Source organism: Paramisgurnus dabryanus, chromosome 5, assembly GCF_030506205.2.
Source record: "Paramisgurnus dabryanus chromosome 5, PD_genome_1.1, whole genome shotgun sequence".
Taxonomy (NCBI): Eukaryota; Metazoa; Chordata; class Actinopteri; order Cypriniformes; family Cobitidae; genus Paramisgurnus; species Paramisgurnus dabryanus.
The window spans coordinates 33,756,692-33,784,006 of record NC_133341.1 but is presented as its reverse complement, the minus strand read 5'-3'; the positions used below and the strand labels follow the sequence as shown (position 1 = coordinate 33,784,006).

General features: G+C 36.9%; 2 protein-coding genes across 4 annotated transcripts; one reads left to right on the top strand and one right to left on the bottom strand.

The window, feature by feature from the left end:
* Positions 1–23,632, bottom strand: mbd2 (methyl-CpG binding domain protein 2). Of its 2 annotated transcripts, none has more exons than XM_065251229.2 (7): positions 23,253–23,631; positions 17,746–17,905; positions 15,972–16,109; positions 13,575–13,665; positions 13,311–13,488; positions 9,473–9,598; positions 1–383 (listed from the first exon to the last, which is right to left on the bottom strand). In XM_065251229.2, exons 1-6 carry the CDS (start codon positions 23,366–23,368, stop codon positions 9,484–9,486), a joined length of 798 nt encoding a protein of 265 aa, XP_065107301.1. In that variant the 5' UTR covers positions 23,369–23,631; the 3' UTR covers positions 1–383; positions 9,473–9,483. The 2 variants fall into 2 exon arrangements, with proteins under 2 accessions (XP_065107301.1, XP_065107303.1); XM_065251231.2 differs by lacking the exon at positions 1–383 and adding an exon at positions 4,303–5,114 and having other exon boundaries at positions 23,253–23,632.
* Positions 23,633–24,612: 980 nt separating this feature from the next.
* Positions 24,613–27,201, top strand: rnf185 (ring finger protein 185). Of its 2 annotated transcripts, none has more exons than XM_065251228.1 (7): positions 24,613–24,726; positions 24,991–25,268; positions 25,388–25,406; positions 25,488–25,600; positions 25,774–25,828; positions 26,341–26,458; positions 26,817–27,201. In XM_065251228.1, exons 2-7 carry the CDS (start codon positions 25,030–25,032, stop codon positions 26,909–26,911), a joined length of 639 nt encoding a protein of 212 aa, XP_065107300.1. In that variant the 5' UTR covers positions 24,613–24,726; positions 24,991–25,029; the 3' UTR covers positions 26,912–27,201. The 2 variants fall into 2 exon arrangements, with proteins under 2 accessions (XP_065107300.1, XP_065107299.1); XM_065251227.1 differs by having other exon boundaries at positions 26,814–27,201.
* The last annotated feature ends 114 nt before the right edge of the window (positions 27,202–27,315 follow it).

Genomic DNA, 27,315 nt, shown 5'->3' with positions numbered 1-27,315 from the left:
TAGTTGTGAATATACTCATTTATTTACTGCACAAAAATGCAAGAAATGTACACATTATTATTATCTCGAGGTATAAAATCTTTGACTTAAATAAGCACTTTTCATTCATACAGTTACAAACCCTGAAGAGATCACATCCCACACCAATGACAAAGATAAAAAATAGTTTGCAATACAAATGACCTGATCTCATGAAGTATTGCTCTGGATTTGCCTGTATAAAAAGCTTGATTTCTAATGACAGACACAAAATATGCATCGTTCTGAATTATAAGTAGATATGTACATCAAAATATAAGCTCTAATTGAAGAAAGGCCTTGGTTGAAGCTATCTGTACTCGGTTATGAAAGAGTGCTGGGTTGACATCATGTCCAGGAGAAATCTGGAAGACATACGATCATTCAAAATCAATAAATGACTGCCATATAAATGATCAAAAATCAATCAACTTAAACAATCATCAGGTTAAAGTTTTCAACAGTTAGCAGTTTAACAACAAACACATGATCTTTTATTGTGTTTTACTTTGAATCTACTTGGCTACAAAGCTACTTATAATAATCAGTATGGTATTTTTCTTATTAATCAAATATTAAATATCATCATCATCATTATATGCACTGTTTAAATATCAGCTACTGTAATGCATTGACCAATCAGCATCATTTTTACACTGAATAAAACAATAGACTCTGTCTGTTTTCAGGTTCACACCACAGATAGATCATAAACATCTAACAATATACTGTGCTTTGTCTGCTTAGGTAGCCATCATATGTATATGTGTGTGTGTGTGTGTGTGTGTGTGTGTGTGTGTGTGTGTGTGTGTCTTCCTCACAGAGTGGTTTAGGAAAACACACAGAAGCAGGAGGTCAAACTGCCAGTAGGATAAAGATGAAGAGTAGGGATGAGGAAGAACCTTTCACACCACAAACCCTTAGAGAGCAACAGAAATCAATATCTGCTTCACATGACAATCACAGGAACATGAGAGAGAGAGCCAGGGGGAGCGAGAGAGAGAAAGACAGAGAGCGAGAGAGAGAGAGCCAGGGGGAGCGAGAGAGAGAGAGAGAGAGAGAGAGAGAGCGAGAGAGGAGAAGGGGTTGTGATTCGAGCAAGGCAGGGAGTCAGAAGGAACAACTACATTGACTACCCAGTAAAAATCCATCAGGACAAACTGAACCCAGTCCTGTGTGTCTGTAGCAGCTTTGAAACACGGTACTGTACTGTCCTGTATTGTGAAAGCACCGAACAAATAAATGCTGCTTGACAACAATGCAAACTTTTGAAAAGTAATACACAAAAACTTGAATTGAATATCTGTAAACTTTTTTAATGAACCAAATAGAATATTCCGTCAATACTGCATTTGAAAAAATAGCAGGCATATTTTACAAGAAAAATAAAACTGTGTTTATACTTTTCCTGGAGTTTGGTTAAATACATAAAAACATTTCTGAGTGCAATCAAATCTAATCAATCATAAAACTGTGTGATTTGAATGACATCAAGAAATCTAACATAATCTTTCACAGTAGTCAAGAGTATAAAAACTGAAGCATTTAAATCTGAATCCATATGACAGACAGAAAGGTCAAGAAAACATCTGAAATCACAGCTGAGAGTTCATTATCATCTCAATCTTCATTAGCAGATGATTTACGCTATATAAACACTGAGATGTTCAGGGATAAATAACACAAACTAACACACAATACAGTACACAACAGTTTGTCTAATGCACACAAACATATTTCAGGTGTAACATAAAGAAATCTCCTGTTAGTTAATATGACTTGTGTGACTTTGATTGATATTAAATCTCAAACATGATTCCAGTTGCTGTCTGATGAGATTTCACTACACCTGCGGGTTAATATCATCTTTAACTTTAATATCTGTGAGCTTCTGAAACCACATGGACAAATACATTTAACGCTGTCATTGCTCTCAATCGATACACAACAAATACAACACAACATCTTATATAACATCAGTAAGTTTAACACACATGCAACATTACAATGCTAAAAAGAAAAACACATCTGAATTTAATCTGCAAGATAAATACATGTTTTCATTTCTAACACACACACACACACACACACACACACACACACACACACACACACACACACACACACACACACACACACACACACACACACACACACACACACACACACACACACACACACACACACACACACACACACACACACACACACACACACACACACACACACACACACACACACATTCTGGTTTCCATGTTTTGTGGGGACATTCCATAGACGTAATGCATTTTATACCATACAAACTGTATATTCTATTCCCCTTACCTACCCCATTCCCTAACCCCAACCATCACAAAAACCTTTCTTGTACCTTAGATTTTCAATAAACATCATCATGTTTGATTTATAAGCTTGTTTCCTCATGGGGACATCAAAATGTCCCCACAAGGTCACAAAAACACTGGTATTCCTATCTTTGTGGGGACAATTGGTGCCCACAACGTGATAATTACCAGGTACACACACACACACACACACACACACACACACAATTGAGATTTAACTCTTTACAGTAAGAATGAGTGTGAATACACGCGTGTTTAAACATGAAACCTGTAATCTCTTCTGTCAGATATACTGTACGTCATTACACAAATATATCAGAGAAATGAAACCTGTTATCATTCAATCCTTTCATTCATTTCAACAAAACGCTGACAAAGACGACAGAATTACTTTCCTTTATGACGGATGAACAGCATCAGCACTAACAGTGTGTGTGTGTGTGTGTGTGTGTGTGTGTGTGTGTGTGTGTGTGTGTGTGTGTGTGTGTGTGTGTGTTTGTGTTATTGTTGGCAGAGTCCGAGTGTAATGTGTGTGCAGTAATAATGAAATGGAATCTGTGTTTATGTGTGTTGTTGTAATGGAGGGTGAAATGTGCTGAGAGCAGATATGAGCTACGACTTTCTGGATTTAAATATTAGCCATCAGCCAATGAGCACAGCCCATTCACTCTAATCAGCTTTCACATATGCAATTTTAACATTTAAATGACAAACATTTGGGAAACACCTTCATTTCATATTTCTAATTTTCAGCCCACAATAATAATTGTGTAAGTTTTTCGCATTTATACGCAAACTTGAACAACTCATAAAAACTTTCCACCTAATTCACAACACATGAGTACACACATGAATTTCTTCTTATACTTTTCTTACGGTAGTGAATTTGGACGTTCAACATGAGTGGCCGTGTGCACGAGGTTGGTAATTTGCATAAAACGCGTCCAAAAAAACACGGCCAAACCAGCTCCATATAAGGGCTTTTTGCAACGCAGTGATGGTCCACAGAAAATGTTAAAGTAGTTTGTCATAGAAGTAAAAGAGCTTGAAAGGAAACCCATGATCAAATGTATTATCGGTAAAGTTCTGTTTTGCTTTGCATTTTTTATTTGGGAGGTTTTGCTGTCGCTGGAGGAAGTGTGTATCCACCGACCGGAGTAACATTAAAGAAGTATTGAATGCGTTAACAAATATGACATTTAATTAATATGACTGATCTGTCTCTGTATATAAAATAAAACAGACAAGTGATTGACGTTTTTGTATGGAGATTTAAAAAGTGATGAAGGAAAGCATGAAGATTTGTCATTACACACATCTTCATTATATGTGTAGAAAAAATAAGTAGGCTACAATGATGTATAATATCATGTATATAATAATAATAATAATAATAATAAACATCATCTATAATAATATATAACAAAGAAAATATTATAATATAAAATATAAACGTACATTTTATATATCAACATTATTATACACATTATAATTATAGCCTAGTATTTGATATAGCGTATGTGATTATTGCGTACGAGTGGTTTTAGGTTTTCTTTAATTTTTGCGAACATTTAGAAGAAATTTTGATACAAAAGTTTTTGTTGAATCACGATTTGTTTGTGAAAACATCTGTATGCACAAATTTGTACATATGCATACTTAATGAATGAGACCCACTGTCCTTCAATAACTTATTTTGCATATTCAGATTTGCAGACATGAGACTGGCTGACAGGTCTGTGGAGGGTGGAGCTAAGTTGATTTAATAGTTTCTATAGACTCTGTGCTTCCTTTTAGGAATAAACAAATAATATAGATTGCTGAAATACATTTTATTGTTATAATATCTTATGTTAAACATACCACAGTGCTATAATACAAAAGGTAATCAGTTATGAGTGCTTATTTAGCATTAAAATATCTCTATATCTCTGTGATGCAGTGGCACCTGCAGACATTACGGTGTCGTGTTTTATGAAGCTGCTTTGAGATTTTACTCTGTTTTGAGTTTTTACAGATGCACAGATGGGTTAACAGTACTACACGACACGTGAGGAGTTTATCTACAGTCTGTTATCATCATCGCTTCAGGAGAGAAGATGTGATCGAACGGCACAAAGCAATAGCATTAACTGATGCTTAAGATTACATTTACCACAAGAAATAATACATGTGCGTTTTATTTGTACATATAGCAATATAACTGTAAAGAAAAAATTTATGTAAATATATAACATCATATAGTTTTGTACACATTCTTTGTTTATGTATGCGTTTTAAAAATATATGTACTTCTAGCTTAAATTACAGCTGTGTAATGACAATAACGGTGTTTTATTCTTTAATTACAGTATAAATGTAAGTGTGTTATATAAATAACTGATACAGTATTGTCAGGTAAAACACAAATACATTGATTATAGTATGTAAACCATTGCCTTTTTAATGAAAATGTGCTACATTAAAGACATTATATTGTGAAGCTAAATATATTTTACCTTCATTAATAATTAAATGTCTCTATAAAAGTGCTTCGTTTTATTTTAAAGGACCTCTTAACTATCTTAGATTTTTATCATTGTGTTTTATTGTATACTTTTGTACATAAATATGCATGTGATCCCTGGAAAACTACATAAAATCACAGCTATCTTTTGTGTCCATCTTTTAAATACTGTGCTTTCATCATAACTTCAATATAATTTTGAAATGTGTCGTCCTCATATTGATCTCTCGTCCTGTCATCTGATCCTTAATGAAAACGGAGAAAATAAACACGTGCGTTACATAATGAGAGGTAAGGAAAATGTTTTCAAGATATATTAATAAAAACCTTGAGTGTCACCTTAAGGAAAAATGTGTCACATGACAATCTAAAAACCGATAAGTATTTAAAATACAAATTGAATGTCAAAAAAAGTCGTTTCTATAACAGCAAACTCACTCATCAGGATGTAAACAAACGTGTTTTACCGGAGCTCTGTTATTGCTATCAGTCATGCAGATTTGTAAATGCTGTTTAAAGTTCAACTCCATTTAAAATGCAGAAAATTGTTGATAAATGGATATAAAGTTAATACAGTAAAATTCAGCCTAATTCATAACATTTGCTAATAGATAATTATAATACCCTACAAATGGTCCATGTATCTCTAAACCTATAGTTTAAAGCACTACTAACTTTTACTTCTCATGAATGACTTGATGTGTGTAAGCTGACACCCTTAACAATCTAACAAACATCATTTACTGACATCTAGAGAAGTTCACGTAAAACTCATCTTCTCTCGGTGGTTTTAACAGCTTTAGGTAAAGATCAATAGCTTCTTACGCAGGACCGGATCATCTTTAGACCCCTGAATGAAAACATGGAAGTGACGGTGCTTAGAGTCAACCATCTCAACACCTGTCAATGAGTCAAACATGTTATTAAAACTATTTTTATACAGTTTTTGAGTTTTTAAGTAGACGGATGTTTTATGTGATGAGAGAAGATTAGTAATCAATAATCAATGTCTTCTCTGGGCCGCATGCGCTGATGTGTTTGTTTTTATAACTGTATTTTAATTCCTTGTGATGCTATTTTACTCATAGACGTTTAGAGATATGCATCTTAAATTCATCATGGTCTGGATTTGAAGTTTAAATGTGCAGTTTCCACACACAAAGCCAAAATAGACTTAGGAAGTTCTGGAAATGACGGACTAATGAGCAAGATGACCCTTCCAGAATATCCGATACAACACAAAAGAGTCCTCTGGGTGATATTCATGTCATCTGTTCCTCATAAACAATTTGTAGAAAGAGGAAAAGGAAAAAAAGAGTGTACAGAGGAATTTAAAATCGACTTAAACCTTGCAGTAGCCACAATAACCCTAAATAATCTCCGCTTACTTAAAAACACAATGCCTGAGTGAACAGCAATTGAAATTTTGAGAAGGCACGGACGCGGAGATGGATAATATAAATCTCAAAATCATTAGAAATCATCTTAAACCATTGGAGAAGGACTATGTATGTTTGTAGAAGAATTGTAGAAGGTGCTTAAGTATCAAGATCACATCCACCATTAGGACTTTAAGGTCATAATGTCATTCATCACGTCGTCCATTAAGTGCGGTCACGGACTGAAGAGTCATTGCATAATCTCAGAGACGGCTCTGAGAGGCACCGATTGGGATTTTGTTGTCTTGATGACGAGGTGGTAAATAACATGATCACGCAAAATAAAGGAGGAGAAACTCCAGTGTAAGGGGAAGGTGGTGGAGAGATTTACATCTGGTAATATCAGAGATACACAACGGGGACTAAACAATGATGAGTAGACAAGAGAAACAAGCACAGTTGGTTGATGGTGATCTTTTGTTAATAACTTAATGTTTTATTTCTAAAGATACTACAGATGTTGAGTTTAAACCTATGACAATAAAAGCAGAAGAGGTAACCCGAGTGCTCAGAAAAATTCAACCAAATAAGTCTACCGGTCCTGATGGCTTTAAGGTCGCGGTCCTGCAGTTCAACTTGGGCATGTATGTACTAGACAGTTTCAGGTCTTTCTCGATGATGGTTTTCTACCAGCAGCATGGAACAGCACTACTAGTGCCAGTACCTAAAACACCTCAGGCTAAAGCTTTAAAAACTTTCTCCCATCATCTATCCTGTGTAGATCCACTACAATGTGCCCATATGTCCAATCACTGACTTTACGACATAAAGCCCACCTTCAGCAGCTATTTAACTCACAGGAAAAGGGGTGGGCGATAAACCAGTAGAAATTTGTCAACTGGTAGAGATTTTGGACTATTGTCTCTATCGAGGTTACACGCCCATGTCACATTGCTGTGTGTGTGGTCACAAAAAATATATAAATATATGTTTATGAATATAATTAATAATAAAATATACATAATTATTTATTATCATTCTTTCATCACTAACTGTTTATCTTCAGTGAGCTTGAGATTTGTGTGTTTTGTATTTTCTTTTTTTATGCAAATGTTTTTATGTTTTTTGTAAACATTATAAAAATTCTATGGCATTAAATATTTTAATAACTTAAAAACCTTATTAAAAGATAAAGAAAACTCTACCGTGATACATATCATTATCATGATAAAATGAATCCTGTCGTAAAATAAGATTTCGGTCATATCGCCCACCCCTAAGTACTATTATTCTCTATGATGGTAACTTAAAGAAAACACGTCTTTAAAATATATATCAGAAAAGATTCAATTCACTATTACATAAATCAGAAAACAATGTTGACATTAAAAACGTATAATTCGGTCAGGGAACGCCTGCTACTCGTCAAAAAAATCTTCAGAAAAAAGTAGCATTTTATTCCCTCTGCATTTGCCGACATTAATAAGACACAGAATAGGAATGATGTATTTTCTGTATGAGGAGGACAAATAAAGTGAACCTTCAGATCTGTATGTATATTTTATATATATATATATATTTTACATTAAGTGTCATGACTCCTCCCTCCCTTTCCAGCAAGCCTAATACCGGCCTGAACAGCGATATACTCAGATGAAACTCATCAGCTTTATTTCTGCGTTGAGGACATAGACGGTTATAGCAAAAGCTAAGAGGAACCTTTACAACAAATCTTTATTTATTTTAAAGGATGTATTACATACCGGTATTTTAAGAGTTATTAAGTACATGTATGTGTATGTAGTGGGACATAGGTGTGCTACACATGTTTTATTATGTGATATATGAATGTATTGCATCTTTTGTCAAGATGTGTTAAAGATGAATTTCTGCTCAGGAAACAGTAAAGGTGAAGAATTTTGAATCATGTAAGGAGTCTGGTAAGGTATTACAATACAGTTTGATAGGCAGCGCTTGTATTTGAGGGTTTATCTGACAGAAAGAGTCAAAAGTTCAGCTGGAGTAAATATAAAAAAAAAAGATTTTACACCTCAGATGAAGCTTTAGAACAGAAACAGCTTCTCTAAAACATAAATCAGCCATTAATATAAATAATCAACACTAATCTACACACACAAGCAAACCGTACAGAGACAAAACAAGGCTTTCTCATTTGAATAAACAGATACCACCTTCCAGTAATTTAGACAGACTCATTTATCTTTCAAACACAACATGTGACTCAACACTGGAATTAATGCAAAACCTATTGGTTTGTGCGCGCTCAGTAATTTCTATTTAAATTGTTCAGTGCGTTGAAGTGCTTTTCTACATTCAGATGTGAGGAGGAACGGTGAGGTCTTCACCTCACGAACAACTGAAATCCCACTGAGAGATAAACACATCAATTCACTGATGAACAGAGTTCAGAGGTCAACAGAGAAGAGCATCTTATTCAAAAAAAATAAATTGCTTTAAAAAAAATCATATACATACACACACACACACACACACTGATGTCACTAAGCTCCTCCCCCTCAGCCTCACAATTCTGTACAGACAAACTTAAGCTCCGCCCCCTACATCTTGTTGTCAACGAGCATCACATCACAAAAGACAAAGAAAGAAAGAAAATAAGAAGAAGTTAAACTTCAGCAGGCTGGAATGGAGCGATATGAACTATTAATTTCCATTAAAAATGAATGAGAGGAAGATGATGAGGAGAGCGAGCTGAAGTGATGTGACTCTTCAACCGCATCCTAATGAGACTTTGAATATTTTATGTCAACGTGACCCTTCGAGCCAGTCGAATCCTCTCATGTAGATTTCATCATCACAGTGAGCTCTTCACAATCACCAGAGATTAAATTCATCTTCACATGAGACACGAGCGCTCTCATTACTACTAGTGATCTGATTTAAACCACGCTAACAAACCTCTAAAAAAAGACTTCTAATCGTGGATACTGATTGGTCAATACAGTTGTGATAAAATACATGTAACCAATGATCAATAACTGTTGAATATGTAAGAAACTCAATCAACATGGCTATGTTTTTATCTTTATACAGCAAATTATAGAAGCTAATAATCATTATAGCAGAAATTCTGATCAATCTTGACACTCAAGATCTTTTTTATTTTATTTTATTTCACACCATCTAAATGTTTCTGTGTGTATTTCTGAAGAGGACGTCAGTGATGTATGCTGTCAGCGTCTCACCTGCTGTGTGTCTACGCCGCTTTGCCCTCGATGTCTCGTGTGGATTCGGCGGCTCGAGCCAAACTGTCGGCCATCAGCGCTTCCTCCAGACTGCGGCGGGCCTGATGAACCTTCAGCTCCTGTTCCCTGAGGAGACAAAGACACATCGCTTTTAAAGACATTGTGTGTCTCTGTCTGTCTGATCATCTGTGACCTCTCTTTATCTGCTCTTACCTGCCATCTCACGCCTGTCAATCATTCTCAAACCCGTCTATCACCTCCTCGAACCCCTAAACACAATTCCCACATGCCGTCTCTACACAAACCTTAAACCCTCTGATGATGACAGTATATATTTATATCATTTTGCTCTTTTGAAGTAAACGCTCGTGTGTAATAAGATACAAAATCTATCCAGACATCACAGACGAGCTCCAGACACAAACACTGCTCTGATATGAAGGACTTTTTTTCTGCTCATATTTAAAGAAGTCTCGCGCCTAAACAACGATGCAACCATCACACTCACGCACCCCATTCAGGTTTGCTTGAGCTTGAGAATATTTTGTACTGTTGTACTGAAGTAAATGATTTGTCTGTTCACATAAACAGTGTAAAAATTCATTTTTTGCTTCTTTTGCCACTTGACGTTGTCTGGGCCATGTGCAGAGTAAAAGTTCACGTTGATGTCAGATCTTTCATACTGACCAATGACATTCTGTCTTACATTTGCCTCAAATGATGTGTTGGAGAGGGGGTGCATCTTAAAACTGACTTGAAAGTTGATAAAGTGGATAAAGAAAAGCATTTAGCAAAACGACAATGAAAAGCAAATCAGCAAATAGAGAGAGAAAGGCAAATGGCCATTTAAATTACTTATTAATGTACTATTTTATTGTTTTAAATCATGCATTAAATAAAGAGTTTTAAAATGGTCTATTTATTTTTCACTTTAAAAAAAGGTTTTCATATTCCAGTGGCAGCTTGTGGCTGCTCATCCGAGGGGCGCTAATGCAAAATATGTGTTTGTTGCGTCATGTGAACCATGTGCATCACGTGTTTTGCTGCACACGCATCAATACAGTTTATGATAAAAGAGACGCTCACGTTCACAAAATACATGCAAGTGTAAGTGTGAGAACTACGTGAGCGTCTTTTTTATTATAAACCCTTTAGACATGTCTACAGCAGGCACTTACTTTGACAAGACACGTGATGCACATAGGATCTCTCAATGCACAGAACACATATTTTGAAACGATGAACTACACACATGACGGGCTTCATACATGTTGTGACAAACTTCACATCGAGTGCCCTCGAAAAAAGAAGTCACCTGCCGCCAAATCCACAGTTTTGTATAATTGATGTGTCTATTTAACTTCATTTTAAAGCATACATTTTAGAAACAGTTTTAAATATGTTTATTAATTTGTCAATTTAAAAGTGTTTGATTTTGAATTATGTTATTAAATTGATTAATTGATTTCTCATTTTATTTTAAATTGGTACAAAAAGTCCCCCATTCTCTAAAAGCTAGAAGCGTGAATTCTAAAGGATTTGAACACAAGAAAGCAATCCCAGAATGCACTGCATTGAGCTCTGTGAAAAAAACACACATAAAAAGATGGTAGATAAATGGATAGAAAATGTCAATCATAAACATGCCTATGTAGGCAGCGGACGGCAAAGCAGCTTAACCTGAAACCTTCACACCACAAACCTCCTTCTGCTTCACCTGAAGCTGCTTTTACAATAATAACTCAAGACTGACACACAATAAAGCCAGAAAGAGATCATGTGGGATGATAACATCACGTGTCTTCACAGCTCATTTATTAACATCCACTGTTTACTGTCTGCCCCGAGTCAATATATGAGCCAAGAAAATGAGATCTTTGAAGAATCAGACCAGACGTGGATGAACACGAAGGAGGTTTGACATCATCTGCAGGTCATGACAGTTGATTTTTAACCACACAATAATTGAATAATAGAAGCTTGTTTGTTGCTGTATTTCAGTATTAACATGAGAATGATTACAGGACACACGGGAAAAAACATCCGCTGGCAGCACGCGGCCTGAATTATAAAGATCCTAAACACAATGACATTCCAGTGCATCTCTATCTGCAGGCGTACAAACACAAGAGCTGACATGATGCATTTGTTTGACTAACTGCATTAAAGCCTAAAACACTGCACTACTGTATATACACAAACATGCTAAAGCTCTTTATTTTAACATCTGAATGAAAAAACAATATGTGCTGAAATCTCTCAGACCTGACGTCCACTGAAAGCTGCTGGTCAAACCAATGAAGAAATGACTGAACACACAGACAGAGAGTCATTTATGTGCATCTACTGCCATCTAGTGTCTCGCCCAGCAAAACTACATCCAAACATTCAACTGAAAGCAGCAAATATTTACAAAATAAATAATTTATTATTATTTAAGTAGACCTAATCACCAACACACTTTACCTGGACAGAATCTAAAATCCTGATTCATGAAGCAAACATCTGATGATACCTTATTCTCATGAGAATTCAGATCAACTTCACTTTTATCTGAACTAAACACTGCACACTCACACAAAACTGATCACAAACTTCACAACACTCATTATGCTTAATAATCTGATAAGGTGTGGGGTCATGTAAATGGACAAAATGGTTTTCTTTTATCTGGGAAAGCCTATAAACAGCATAAGCAAAAACCAATCGGCACAGGTAGTTTTTTGCACATTAACCTTATTTTGCGTTGCATGTAAACACCTTAACCGCCTTTTTGCAGTTTTGTCTCTATGTGTGAAAGAAAATCATCACACGTGGAAGTAAGCGCAAAGTAACGCATAAAAGTCTGCGCTCGACTCAAGGCAGAGAAACTGTAAAAATTATAGCTCATGTTTGATTTGAGAATAAGAAGAGATACAACAGCATATCTATAGACAGATTTTTGAATGACTATTATGTACTACAGAAGGTGACGTCACTGCCTGCACGAGACCTGACCAATCTCTAAATCCCATGTAAACCTAGTTTACGTAGCCTGTTTATTGATTTGCATGTAAATGCATAAAAACTGGTTTCTATAATAAGCAGATTTTTGATAGTTATCCGCTTATTCTGTGCATGTAAAGGATAATTTTCCTGATCTGTGTAATGTGAAAAATGTACAGGGCTGAGTTATGCAGTGCTCCCTGGTCCAAACAATCTCAAATGCCATAAGGAAAAAACTAAATCACACTAACATACACTCGTATCATAATGCAAAACTCCTAAAAACACCCAATCCTCTTTTTGATTTTTATAACAAAATCTAAGATGACCAGACATGGACTGCAAAAAATAACTTTCTTACATAGTCTTGTTTTCAGTACAAATATCTAAAAATAAACAAAATTACCTAAGAAAATAAGTCTGACAGTTTAGTCAAAACTATAAAATTTAAGTGAATTTGTGCCTTAAAATAAAAAAAATCTGCCAATGGGGTAAGCAAAAAATCTTGAACTTTATTCTTAAACACTTAATTTGCTTTTGTCTAAAAACGACACTTATTTTCTTTAAGAATTGTTTTGATATTTGTACTAAAAACAAGACAAAAATACTAAGTAAGAAAGTAACTTTTCTGCAGTGCATGATGTTTTTTATGAATTATTATTATTATTATTATTATATTGCTGTCAGTGATTCACTGAGACTGTGAGTTTATAAACGTTTTCTTAAATATGTAATATGAATAAATAATGTTTAAATAAATATATCCTCTATTAAAATGAGTGGCAGCTTAGACCCAGAAACAGTATTTTTACATCATGTAGTTTATAATCTATAGAGTAAGAGAGATCATTACCTGATGTCTTCATCAGTAACAGTAAAAGCTTTACACAGCGGTTGGGCTGTATTGAGCCATATGGCAGGGTTTTTCTCTGCCGCTGTAGACGTTTGACCTGTGATCGGAGCTGAACTCATGTGTAGAGCACTCGCTATAGCTGACAGAAGAGTCTCATCTGATGAATCTGGACCAATACCTACAGCACACACACACACTTAATAACATCATATAGAAACATCTCACATTAGAAAGAGCCAATGAGAGACACTGATGGTGTCGTACTTTGTAAACCTTTGGGCAGCTCCATCGTTCGAAGAACTTCTTCTGTCACGTCTGAAGATCTCAGTCCTTTCAAACGCTTTTCCCAGAAGAGCTGCAAGAAAGAGAAACAAAAAGATTAAATATCAGCTGGCTAGAAGTCAATTGTTTATTCACCCTCATATATTCAAAAACCAATGGCGTTATGTTTAGGATTGAAAGAAACTTTACAGTTTTTCCTCACAACAACATTTCAAGGAAACCACAGTCAACAATCTCATAAAGTTAGTTGATAGGTAGGTTTCTTTAAGGGACTTTGAGACATTACTACAGTTCTTCTGGATTTTAAAGTGCATCTATTATGACCTTTTTACAAGATATAATATAAGTCCTCGGGTGTGCCCAAAATGTGTCTGTGAAGTCAATGTTTAATGTCTGTACTTTTAAATGCAAATGAGCTTCCATGTGATTAAGTTATACACAAGGTCGCGTCACACGGCTAGTGCAAGATGAGAAGTTGTGGTTAAAAAGTACTTTTTTGTGAAAGTGAGGATGGTTTGGCTAGATAAGACCCTTATGTCTCGGTTGGGATCGTTTGGAGTCCTTTGAAGCTGCATTGAAACTGCAAACCTTTGAGGTCCACTAAAGTTCACTAGATGGAGAAAAATCCTGGAATGATTTCCTCAAAAAACTGAACAAAGAAAGACTAAAACATCTTGGATGACATGGGGTTAATTATATTTATGAAAGTGAAATATTTCTTTAATCAGTCTCAGTTTCTTTAAAGTTAAAAATCAGTGGACTCAATGACTGTGAGATCAGATCTCTATCAGACTCCTGAATTTAAAAATCTCACAGTGGATTAACAAATAATTGCAAAAAGAATCTCTGGAAACTAATGTGTCCTACTTACTATACAGCAAGAGATATAAATCACTGGTGTTAAAACCATTTTTTGGGGATGAAAACGTGCCTCTTTTGCCCAGAGCTGTATAAACGCTAACTAAACACTTAAGTCTGTTCCTCATACACAACTTCAAATGACACTTTTATAATAATTATGAGTTAATGTCCATGCATGTTTCACATGAAGGTAAATGAAGTACTGACGTTTATTATCCAGAGGGTTTATTTATTTAATTATCTATGTCTTCATGATACAAACAGTTGAAAAGGTCAAATCCTCCTGTGGGTCAATGTTCACTATTATCACTGATATCTTAGATAGTTGTGTTGATGAGTTTCCCCTCGAGTCCCATCTGCCCAGCACATTAAGATTAAAGCGTTCACGAGCTGCGTTCGGATAAATCACTGTTAGAAACATCCAGAAACACCGAGTCCAGCACAAACCCAGAGGAGACATGAAGAGGAGCGCTCGGCTCATAAACAGATCAGGATTTACTCGAGTGAAAGATTCAATAAAACTCCTTCATGACCGCCACGGGGACTGTAGAAAGAAATCCAGCGGCTGCTTAAAACAATTCAGCCTTTAAAACAGAATCATGGTCTCAAAGCAACATTACTGAACCCAAAGGAGACAAAACGATAGCGTTTACTGCCTTCAGAACAGTTTTAGATAATGACATGAGTTCACATTAGGCTTTAATGCTGATTATAAGAGTGCGTACTGAAGCTTTATAATGCAGCTCAGGTAGATGACAGGTGACACTCATATGAATAAATCATTGAGGTGAATGAAAGCCTTCTACTGTATGTGTAACACTGCGGTTTATTCTGCTTCAGTGTCTGGACTGTTCTGCAGGCTCAGTAAAGAGCAGACAGTAAGACAGATTACTGGAGTTAAGAACAGCGTGTTCCTGTGTTTGAATCTAATGTTAAACTAATTGAGACTCTTTGGTACATTTCAACTCTCAGGAATCATTCAAAGAACTCCTTTAACAAACAAACCACTTCATCTATGTCTTCAAGACTTCTCTTCTAACCATCTGACATCTTCATAAACACAAACAGATCAAATCATGACAGATAATAAAACTAAATATTACTACTGAATTACAAAAAAAAACCTAAATATTACTTAAACCAGGAGCACTGTAACCTTTATTACAGACAGACACACAGGCAGACAGACAGTGAAACAGAGAGACAGATAGACAAACACACACAAAGGCAGAGAGACAGACAGACAGACAGATAGATAATAATAAACCCTGATGTGATGGTGAGTGTACAGCGAGTGTAGTGTAATACTTCTTCAGTGACCTCTCGTGGTGAACACAACACAAAACAACACAACACAATCAAACACTACACACTATATTCATATTATTACACTGCATCATAAACATAACAACATGTTTTTATAATTTACACAAACATATATGAAACAAGCTTGATTTAATCTCTGTAAACTGAACTGATGACACACAGCTTGATCTGATCTGAGGTCAGTCTACTCACCTGTCTGGGCTGCTCTGTTGCTCTCTGAAGATCTGCTTTTACTTTGTTATTGGGATGGTTCACTACTTTAGTGACGGGCTGTTTAAAGATGGAGGCCGTTTGTCGGATGGGGAGAGCTGTGTTCAGATCTGGCTTTCCCTACAAGAGACACAGAAATTCATCTTTTTATTCATTTATATGTCCTAAACACACAGTGACCAAACCTGCCTGGGCTCAGCTGAAAGAAGAATTACACTGACCACAGATCAGTGAAGAGTCAACCAGATCAGATTTGCTTATACATTGGCATTGGTTGACGTCTGCACCTGATAAATCCCAAAATCTCCTGCAGTATTCTGAAATATTCTGAATGATTTGGGTGAATTAAGAGCAGAAGCTGTCACTTTAGTGTATTATTTCTCTCAATAACATCTGTGTGTGTGTGTGTGTGTGTGTGTGTGTGTGTGTGTGTGTGTTGAGTGGGCTGTTCCTGGAATAAACCAATGACAGATCCACGCCAGAGCTTCAAATCATAACAGAAAGGGGTGTAGTCGACTTCTGCAGCTCAGAGATGTGTGTGTGTGGGACAGAAGTGGGTCACGGGGCGAGGCGCAAAAAAAAAAATGACTGACACACCTTTAACGTCCACGATCGGTGACAGTCACAGACCTGTTCTTAAACATCCAGGAGAACACAACCAAAATCACACAGAAATTAAGACTCATTTCATAACTTCATGAAAAAGTCAAAATAGTTTGCAAAATTAACTCAGAGTCAAAGAATATAGCTGTGAGAGGCACTAAAGGCTTTTGAAAATGAAAGGAAAAATACAACAACTGAGATTTAATCAGATGTGTGTCCTGAAATAAACGCGTCACTGTACAGACATGCACACGAGAAACATTCACACAGAATTAACTCACGACGACAACAGTTCACATACCAGTACACAAGTTACACTGTGTCTCTACTCATACTATACAGTATGCACTAAAAGTATAAACTCTTTTTCTTATGAGAAAGTATATTCATTAATACATTTAATGTCTAATGGAATATACACAAACTTCATCATCAAAATAGTATGCGCACCGTCAGATTTTTGTAACCACAAGTACTTTGTAAGCGTAGGTCATGCATGCACCTAAAGGAGAATGTAGTGGATTTTGTCACAATGTGCATGCGTCGATTGTCTGTGTACGAGTCAAAGCTCATTGTTCTGAGAATGCACCGATTGGCCAGCTATCCAGTGCACTGTGATTGGCCGAATAACTCAAGTGTGTAAACGGAAATGTAACGCTCCTTACCAAACGCAATAGTGAAAGGCAAGGTTGCCAGATCCACATATCAAAACCACCCCAATGGCCTATCAAAATCAGTCCATAAGCAGCTCAATGACTCGTCACAGCCCAAATTCTAACAAATAAGAACAAAATCCTTCCATTTCTAAACTGCAGAAACGGTTAAAAAAAGCCCAATGCAGAACTCAGCTGAAAGGCCATGGACCTGGCAACCCTGCTGAAAGGAGATAATATCGTCTTACACCTTTTATACACTTTTATCCAGAGCCTTTGTGCACCAGACAACATAGCGGCGGCCACAATACTACAGTGTGAATGAAAGTTACCCCCTCCATCTTTACATATACATTAGGGCGGTGTTATGCAAATCTTCCTTCAGTATGATGTCCAACTGTGGGGGTGTATTTAAATGAGGCGTTTTAGGAAGGCGTGGATAAGGTTTCACTTTTTGGGTTAAAATAATGACACAGATGAATGATTGTTCAGAAATTTACCTTGGACAGACTGAGATTATCACTGCGCATTCTCTGTTTGTTCTTCTGCATCTTACTGGGCATCATTTTACCCGTTCGGAAGTCGAAACATCCCAGATCGACGGTGTTGCCAAGGTAACGGGAGAGTTGCGGCTTACTCCGGAACTTCTTTCCTGTGGGACTAAAGGAGAAGACCATGGGGATCAACACCGTATACATGACATCTATAAACATTTCAAATTAAAATCTACACACTACTATGAAAGAAACAATTAACCTTTATTTCTGTTGCAGGACAAACACAGAATGATATTTATTACTAAACATTTCACATCATGAGGTTTATTATTAAGAGTTTTCACCTGGCAGATGATAAAAACCCAGAGAGTGTTTCACTATAGCAGAGACCACCTGATACAGAAAACTATCAACAGACAAACACAATCATCTGAGATTAGACCAGACAAACACATCAGGAAACAAACAAACCCACCAGAGACGAGACAAACTTGTAAGACAAAAGAATAGACAAAAAAATAATAATAATCTGAGGCTAGCAAGAGACGACATGAGACAATCTTATGTGAGATACAGCACACTGACCCACAGGAGCACATCACATTTCTGAAGAATATCTCAAAAAACATCATCTCTGAAAAACTACAAAAAAGTGACTATTTCTGAGTCCTGCAAGTGCACATGATCAATGAAAACCATGTTTGATTTGATTTGATGAAGAGATTAAACGTAAAGCGTTGCAACACTTTCTGTTGTACATGTGAGTGCAGACGTGTCACTCGCAGTGACTGCAGAAAGAGAAATCAGCTGAGTTTGCACATTTCTGCCTCCAGACTCGCAGTCTCGGCTACGCGCCAACATCGCCTTTTTAATAGCAGTGAACTTCACTTAAATAATCCCACCATACGCAGCCCACCCTTACATGACATTATTAGTGTAAATGTGTGTGAAACGCTTTTAACCCCCACACACATACGCACGCATTCTGGCTTGACATGCAAATCTCCAGTAACGCTCACATTCAGATCGTCCTGGTGTGACATTGAACAACAACAACGGCACAGGTGCAGAGGAACAGGGTGAGAGTTGAGCTGCGTCTGTCAGGATATCAACTAATACATGCAGATGTAGTAAACGCTTTGGACTGATTATTATCACCACCTCATGTTAATACACAACAGACGCAGAATAATTCACTCATAATGCTGCGACACATTCACACAGATTAAAGTCCTACGGGTGTTTTGAGGAGACACACATCTGAAACACAAGATACAAGACCATTGATCGGTCATATTGAGTCTCTACAATATACTGTATGTGTGAATGTATTCTATAATCTTATGATAAAAGAGGCTATTCAGAATAATTCACGTATCACACTCATTTTAAAAATCAGATTTTGTTGTCATATCCACACAACATTTAAAGTAACACAAAGAGTTTGTATCATTCATCTGTTCTGAAAGTCCTCTACTGAATTATTTGCAGATTCAAGCAAGACAATGTTTAAAAACACCAATGAAATCTGTGTGGCATATTAAAATAAACCAACAACTAAAAACATAGAAATAAAGCAGACAGACCGATAACCCATGTGAACTAGGGCTGTAACAACTAATCGATAAATAATCATTGATTAGTTGGTCTGTGACATCACATGCTCCCACACCACCATTAGACAGCGTGGACATGCGTCCGCTTCACATAGCACCAGATGTGCGCTTGTAACTAAAGTCAGACGCTGTTTTTTCATACAACGCGAGCTGCACGTTTATCAGACAATTCTTCACAACCACCAGGCCTGTGTTGCCAGGTCCTCAACCTCTCAGTTGAGTTTTGAATTAGGCTTCTTTTAAACTGTTTCAGCAGTTTGATGTTTTTCTGTGAGTTAGAGATGAAGGATTTGGTGCATTATTTGTTGGTATTTAGGCTGCGAATATTTATAGGGATGCATTTGTACTCATTTAGAATGACCATTGGGCTGGTTTTGATCTGGCAACCCTGACATGACAATGACAAAGGAAAAGGCCTAAAATATCTAACTCAAAACAATTATATTAGTAAATCTCTAAAAGAATGGCTTTGCACTTTTAAAAGTACACTTTTACACGTGAATATCCTCATTTAGGGCTTTATGCAGCTAGCTATAATAAGTCAAATAGGAAATTTTATCCGTTTCTTTGATTAATGGTAAAAATAATCATGGAATAATCAATTATAAAAATAATCATTAGTTGCAGCCCTAATGTGAACAGTGATGAAGCCCCAAACACATGTTCTGCTTTTCTGCATCAAACATAAGTTATGCACTTTAACTGAAGCCTTGCAAAACTGACTGTAAAACATCAAGAGAACTGCAGTTAAGTGTATATGTGCTGTGTTGTGTCTGTGAAGAAGAAAATGACACTGCAAAAACTATATGAGTCAAAACTGAAACACACACACAAAGCACTCACACATGCTAACCCACCCCACCCATGCTAACACACACACACAGGCTTTGAGATGCACCAAATAATGGTCAACCGCTGTAAGTCAGAGAGAGGACGACTTTAGCTTTCTGAGAGTTGGTTTTAGCAGAAGCTGTAATAGTGAAACACAACCATCAGAGGAAGAAAGAGCACTCATATCAAACCTAACCCAACCAAATGTGCCTGAGCGCGATTATCCCCCTTGACCAATCTGAGCCCATACACGCTTTTTTCTTTAAGATGCAATTATTTTGAAGAAAACAGGAAGTAAAGCGCTCTCTTAACACTGGAGCTCATGGTAATGTTAAGTCTGTTTATTTTATTCAGAGTCGTTTGGTGCGTGAAGATGACACACAGCCCTTTCACATGCCCATCATATTGCTTAGTTGATCTGTGTAGCTCAGACATTCATGTAACCTTGCGGCACGCATCAGAAGGTTTTTATGAAGGCAGATGAAGGTGAGGGGTCACACAAATGACGTTTCTCATTTTGAACTACGCTATAGCACATTCAAGATCACACGGGTGTTCTGCGCCTGAGCCTAAGTGAACTGCACTTGAGTCCACCTTCGCAAGCCGGCGCGGGAACAGTACAGAGTGATCACACTAGTCAAATTAATCAGGTTTTTGGATCAAACGCGCCTGGTTTGGATATTGTGAGCACACACTAAGTTTGTGAAGGTCAGAAATCTGAATGAATTAAAGGCGTTTTCAGTCGCTTTCAATCACACTTAAACAGACTAAAGATGAGGAAGAGAAAGTGTATCTTTTATTTAAAGATGAAATCTCTCTATTTACTATAATACACACACTGTTATCTTTCTGTACATGACACATCAGTGCATGTTATTCCTAAATGAAGGAAATGTTTGTCCTCTTAGTAAGAAATCTCTTGAGGTCACAGCAAAGATCTGAGCGATGAGCTGTACAGAAACATCCACAGAAAAAACACTTTTAATGAAAAACATACATCATGAAAAGCATATACATTTAGACATTTAATAGACATACATCCAAGGACACACTTCCAGGACTTTGTAATGTCCAACTCTAACCAGGAGGATATATTTAATAAACTTAGTTTCTCTGGAATTGAATGTTTGAGTTGGTTTATTATAAGTGAATCTCTTGGTTTGCTGCGTTATTTCTGCTGGAGTGAGAAAAACAGCTGAACTGATGGAGATGCAGAGGAGATGTGTGGAGGAGAAACAGGACAAGCGTTTCATCTTAACAAACACAGTCATATGCCCCCTAAACAACCACACACACACACACACCCTAGCAACCAGCAGGACCTCACGAGCACTGTGGTGTTATGTTTAACATGGGCAGTAAACGGCCAAGATGTAGAAATTCAGTAGGACAGCGTGAACAACGGACTCCAAACAGAGAGTTCTGAAGAAGAAGAGGAACGCTGATGGTTTCATTGGTTTGTGATGACTCATCAGAGTCCAGACCAGAAGTGATGTTCCTCTAACACATCAACACTTCCAGTAAAATCTCCTGCGTCACACACAAAAGAGTACAAACTGCGACTCAATCCGTCACGCCTGCCAATAAAAAACGAACTATTAAACTACACATCTGTCCACTACGATAAAAACACTGGAGTTTACATTTCATTATTAATACATCATTAGTACACTAATATTCACTTACAGATGAAGAGCATCTATACATGCTTCAAATGTTTAATGTTGTGAAATACCTTACAGGTTTAAAATGTGCAATACAAATAAATAAAGTCAACTTAAATATATTTAAAAGAGTTATCACTGAACAAAACAGGAGACCTGACAGACGTCAGTTTGAGTCATATGAAGAAACCATATCATAGAGACCTGCGGACCCAATCACTAGACTTCGGCGAATAAATTATTCATTTCAAATCTAAATACAATAGCATTAAATGTGCTGGCATACAATGGTTCCTGGACAAATATATCAGTCACATTTATTTCAGAAAATAAGATTATCAGCGCAAACGCTGTACAGATGTACATTCTTTCTGATATACAGGCACGCACACACAAACACACACACAAACACGACTGCACACACAGCGCACACATATAAGTAAAGGCGAGAGATTGATGCAGATCTGTGTGTTATTAATGAAGTGAAACCTCACAGTTTCTGGTTAAGTTTCATGTTTAACTGCAGTGTGCCCACCTGACCAACATGTTAACTGACCAATCACAGCGCGCTTTGAATTTCTCTGTTGTTTATTGGCAGCTTTATCTGAAACTGTTGACTACACTAGAATATACAAAACCAAAACAAACACCAAAACGGTACAAAATGTTGGTAGACCTAATAACTTGCAGTCCAAAAGTAACAGAAAGTGATTATTTCATAAGAGCTGAATACACAACAGATCGAAAGTAGATCATCTTGAGAAATGTAGTTGACTTGCTGCTGCTACAGATCTCAAACAAAACCCCAAACGAGCCGCTTACAGGTCAAAGCCAGTAACTCATTTATCCTCATATTATAAACACGACTGTTTCCAAAAAGACTGCTAGATAGAAAACAGTCAGTCAGACAATATCAGACTGAACAGACAAACATTAATCCAACAGAAGATCTCTGAACAACAACAACAACTACTACTACTACTACTGGTTAACTACTGATATGTGTTTAATATCAATAAAGATATCAAGCAGTTATATTTAATCAGCAGGGATGATGTGAACATTTACTCAGATCTGTGAGAAAACCACTGAAGAAGCAGCTGTCAATCACTCACAGTTATTAACAGATTCACTCATATTTCATTTGTCATTTATCAGCCAATCTCTAAGTTTATTTACAGAAGTTTCCTCACAGGAAATCTATTGACTCATGTGTTAAATAACACACATTAATATATACACACAATTCTGTAGATTTATACCTAATGAACTGTTGAAAGTTCAGAGTTTATCTCTGCCCAAACTCAACACACACTTAGAGAAGTTACAATGTTTCAATCACTGGTTTAAATGTTACAATGTGACGCACACACATAAACACACACACATAGTTAATCACCTGTAATAATACACATCGCTCTTTCCTGCGCTTAATCCGGACTTCCGGATCACTTCTTCTTTCTTCCAGCCGGGCGGAAGTGCCGGGCAGTCCGTCCTCTTCTTCTCCATGATCATTGATCAATCGATCAACTCGATCGGAAGTGTAACTACCCGCGATCCGCGCTCGGGGTGGCTAACACGTTAGCTGCTCAGAGACTGAGTTCAACTAGTTAACAATCTTCCGGTTAAAGCCGTGAAACTCTCGCCGAGCGCGCGCTCCGTTCGGTGACACGAGCTCGTCACCGATCATAATCTGCGCGCGATACGTGTGTAACGCGCCCGTGACGCGCTAAATTTTCAGCACTTCCCACAGACACGAGTGATCAAGCGCCTGGCAACCGTACGCCCCGCCCCTCCGGCAGCTGTTAGCCCCGCCTCTACTGTATTGTATTGACAGTCAGTGTGTAACTGAACCCTGCAGGTATTTAAATGTCACTGCATTCGAATATAAAACATTACATTGTACAAAAAAGAGCAGTAGACATTTCATATAAAACATCTGACCAAAACGTTTAAAAAGTGGTGTTTGTCAAACATTAGTGAAACGTGTTAAATTACACCTGTGTGTAGTGACGTCATACATCCAGTAAAAATCACCTGCACACCAACAGGAATTTGATGGTTTCTCACTTTCTGATTGTGAAACGAAAGTAAAATACTTTGTAGGCTGATTTGAGTTTTTAGTCTCAGGTTGTGAGCACAAATATTTAACCCATCACACTTTTATTGTCAAAAGTTTTTGCACTAAATGAAAAACAATCAAAGATAATTCTTATGCAGCGTTACCTCAAAACCGGAAATAAAGTATGTTAATCTAGATTAATCTCATACAAAATAAAAGTAATTTTTTGCATAATATATGAGTTTGTGATGTGTGTAAATATTATGCATATTTAAGAAATGTTATATTTAAATATAGTTTTTTTACTTATATATAATTTATAAAAATATAAATAAATACATATATATACATGAATGTGTGTGTATTTATATATACATAATAATTACACACAGCACAAACTCATATGTTGTGCAAAAAAGTACTTTTATTTTGTATGAGATTACGGTAATCTAGTTATTTTTACCTTTATAATTTAACATATATCTTTTTCACTCCTTCACATGTAATGCACTTAAATATTTTTTTTCTCTATCCATTAAGGTTGGTACTACCCCTTTCTCAAATTTCCCAGTTTGATCAGAAACATTTTAAGTGCGATTATCCCCGCCCAGCGTAAGCAGTGTTCTTGTTCTTTTCCATTCTAGTGTTTATACCATTTCTAAAGTGTTGCTGCGATTGGTCGAATGCATGTGACGTCAGTAGGCTGAACTTCCGGGTGAGTGTGTGTTGATGCAATCAGCTGAAAGTTGCGGATCCGCTGTTATATTTTCTCTCTCTCTTTCTTCGCAGACGCGTTCATGACACTGAGACGGTAATATTATATTTAAATATACTTTATTTAAAACATGTACACACTGTTAGTTACACGAGATCTGTGTTGATTGAGCGACTGAACAGATGAAGTCAGAGATTTGTGTTGTTGCGTTGTGTTTACACCGCACGTTTCCTTGATCTGTTTGTTTATTTATTGTACTGTATTTTAGGTTAATTGTGTTCCCACGTGGATCTTTGTCTAGAGAATATTGAGTTATATCCAGCAGACCCTTTATATGAATACAGTTTGATGTGATTTCAGGTTTTGTATCATCTAGAGTTCTACAGCTGAAGACACAGAATGGCCACTGCTGCAGCCACTGAACCACCACCACCTCCACCACCACCATCATCATCATCATCATCACCACCATCATCATCACCTTCATCATCATCATCAACAGCCGCAGGAGCAGCAGCAGCAGCTAATGGACAGACTCCAGGAGACAGCAACAGTTCTCAGGACAGCACATTTGAGTGTAACATCTGTCTGGACACATCGAAAGACGCCGTCATCAGTTTGTGTGGTCATCTCTTCTGGTGAGATTCTGTTGATGTACACAACACTGTCATCATGTGATCTCTAATCCTATACTAAATATTAACCATCCAAAACTTGATTTCCCTCATCTGCCTGCTATCGTGACATGACTTCCTAGTTGGCCGTGTTTGCATCAGGTAAGTCTTAGTTTGTTTTCTGTACAATAGCATTTCTTCCATCATTTCTTCATTATTTTAATGTTGTTTTTTCTTCATCAGTGGTTAGAAACCAGGCCAAACCGGCAGGTGTGTCCTGTGTGTAAAGCCGGCATCAGTCGGGATAAAGTCATCCCGCTGTATGGACGGGGCAGCACGGGTCAACAGGACCCCAGGTACATTTCAACAAGACTACTAGTAACATACGGTCACCTTGTTATAATGTTTCATTTGTGAACTAAGGCAAAGCAAACAAACACTCACAGTTGAAACTCTCTATACTGTAGGAATACTGTGGTAAATAGATTGTGGACAGAACTTCAACTCTTTCTTTTCTTTGTGATTTTAGAGAACGAACTCCTCCACGACCTCAAGGACAACGGCCAGAACCAGAAAATCGTGGTGTAAGTACATTTTCTCTCATTGTAAATTGAGAATTATAATTTGATCATTGACTGAAGACACATGTTCGATCACTTCCCAACATTCCCAACATTACCAGTTCAGTTTATTCCCATAATGGCTTCAAATTGCAATGATCCACGTGTGATTGCACAATACGTCAGTGATGAAACTCTTACATGATTAAAGACTACCGCTGTTGTGCAAACCTGAAGTTAATTCATTAGTCAAACTAGTGTCCCTATGGGACTAGTTATGTTTGGTCTCTAAAGGGCGACACTCGAAGCCGTTCCTCTTAGATCAGCTGACGAATGCATTGCATCACGTTTTGCTCTCTTACTTTACTTTGAATCTTTTATGGATATTTATTATATTGGAGTGAGTCAGGGTTTGAAGCTAAATGATTTATTATAGATATGTAATTGTTTATCTATACACATCCAGTAAAGAGCCTGTGAGGACTCTGCTGAAACTCTCTGATCTTACCTGAGCTCAAACGCTTTCATCTTCTCAGGGTTTTCAGGGATTTGGCTTTGGAGATGGAGGTTTCCAGATGTCTTTTGGAATTGGAGCTTTTCCTTTTGGGATTTTTGCAACAGCGTTCAATATCAATGATGGAAGACCTCCTCCAGGTAAATGAAACAACGTGAATGTGTTTCCTGCATGGGATATCGACTAAGACTACATTATATTTCCATGTTTTTAATATCTACTTCATTTATAAAAATATATTTTCAGCCAGAGAAGCTGTCACTTTTACCAAACAGTCAAATAAATACAAAACGAACGACATCATCTTTAGGAAACATAGCGGCCAGATTAAACTTAAATCATTTACAATACTGAGTATCTGGTGATGATACATCACCCAGCACCGGTGAAGTGATTCAGAGGATTTTGGAAAGCATATAAGGATGATGTTCAGTGTTACAGTGTATTGTGATATTGTGATGTATTATTAAATGATGATTTATTCTTTGTCCACAGCAGCTCCAGGAACTCCTCAACACACAGACGAACACTTTCTGTCCCGTCTCTTTCTGTTTGTGGCTCTTCTGATCATGTTTTGGCTGCTCATCGCTTAAACGGTTAATTTCCAGGAGATGATATTCATAACTCTAAAATCAGACATCACATTAATTACAATAATCACAACAGTTGGGTTTCAGTAGTGATGATTTTTAAAGTTTCCCATTTGAGGTCTTTTTCTATGAAAGAGATGCAGCGCTCGTGTTGCGATTGCATGTCTGTGATGCTGTGAAATGAAACGTGATTCTCTGATTCTTCTGCCTGTGTTCAGTTTTCATCCAGATGTCATTTTAAATAAACAGAGTTTTATTTCTCTTAAGATCAAATTATTCTTGGTTTCATTCTACTATGGTGGTTGTGGATTTTGTTGCTTATTTGTTTTCTAGCCTTTAACAAAGACAAAAGCGCAAGAAATGTGTTTGAACAGTTCATGTGTGATTGATCTGAGAGTTTCATATCC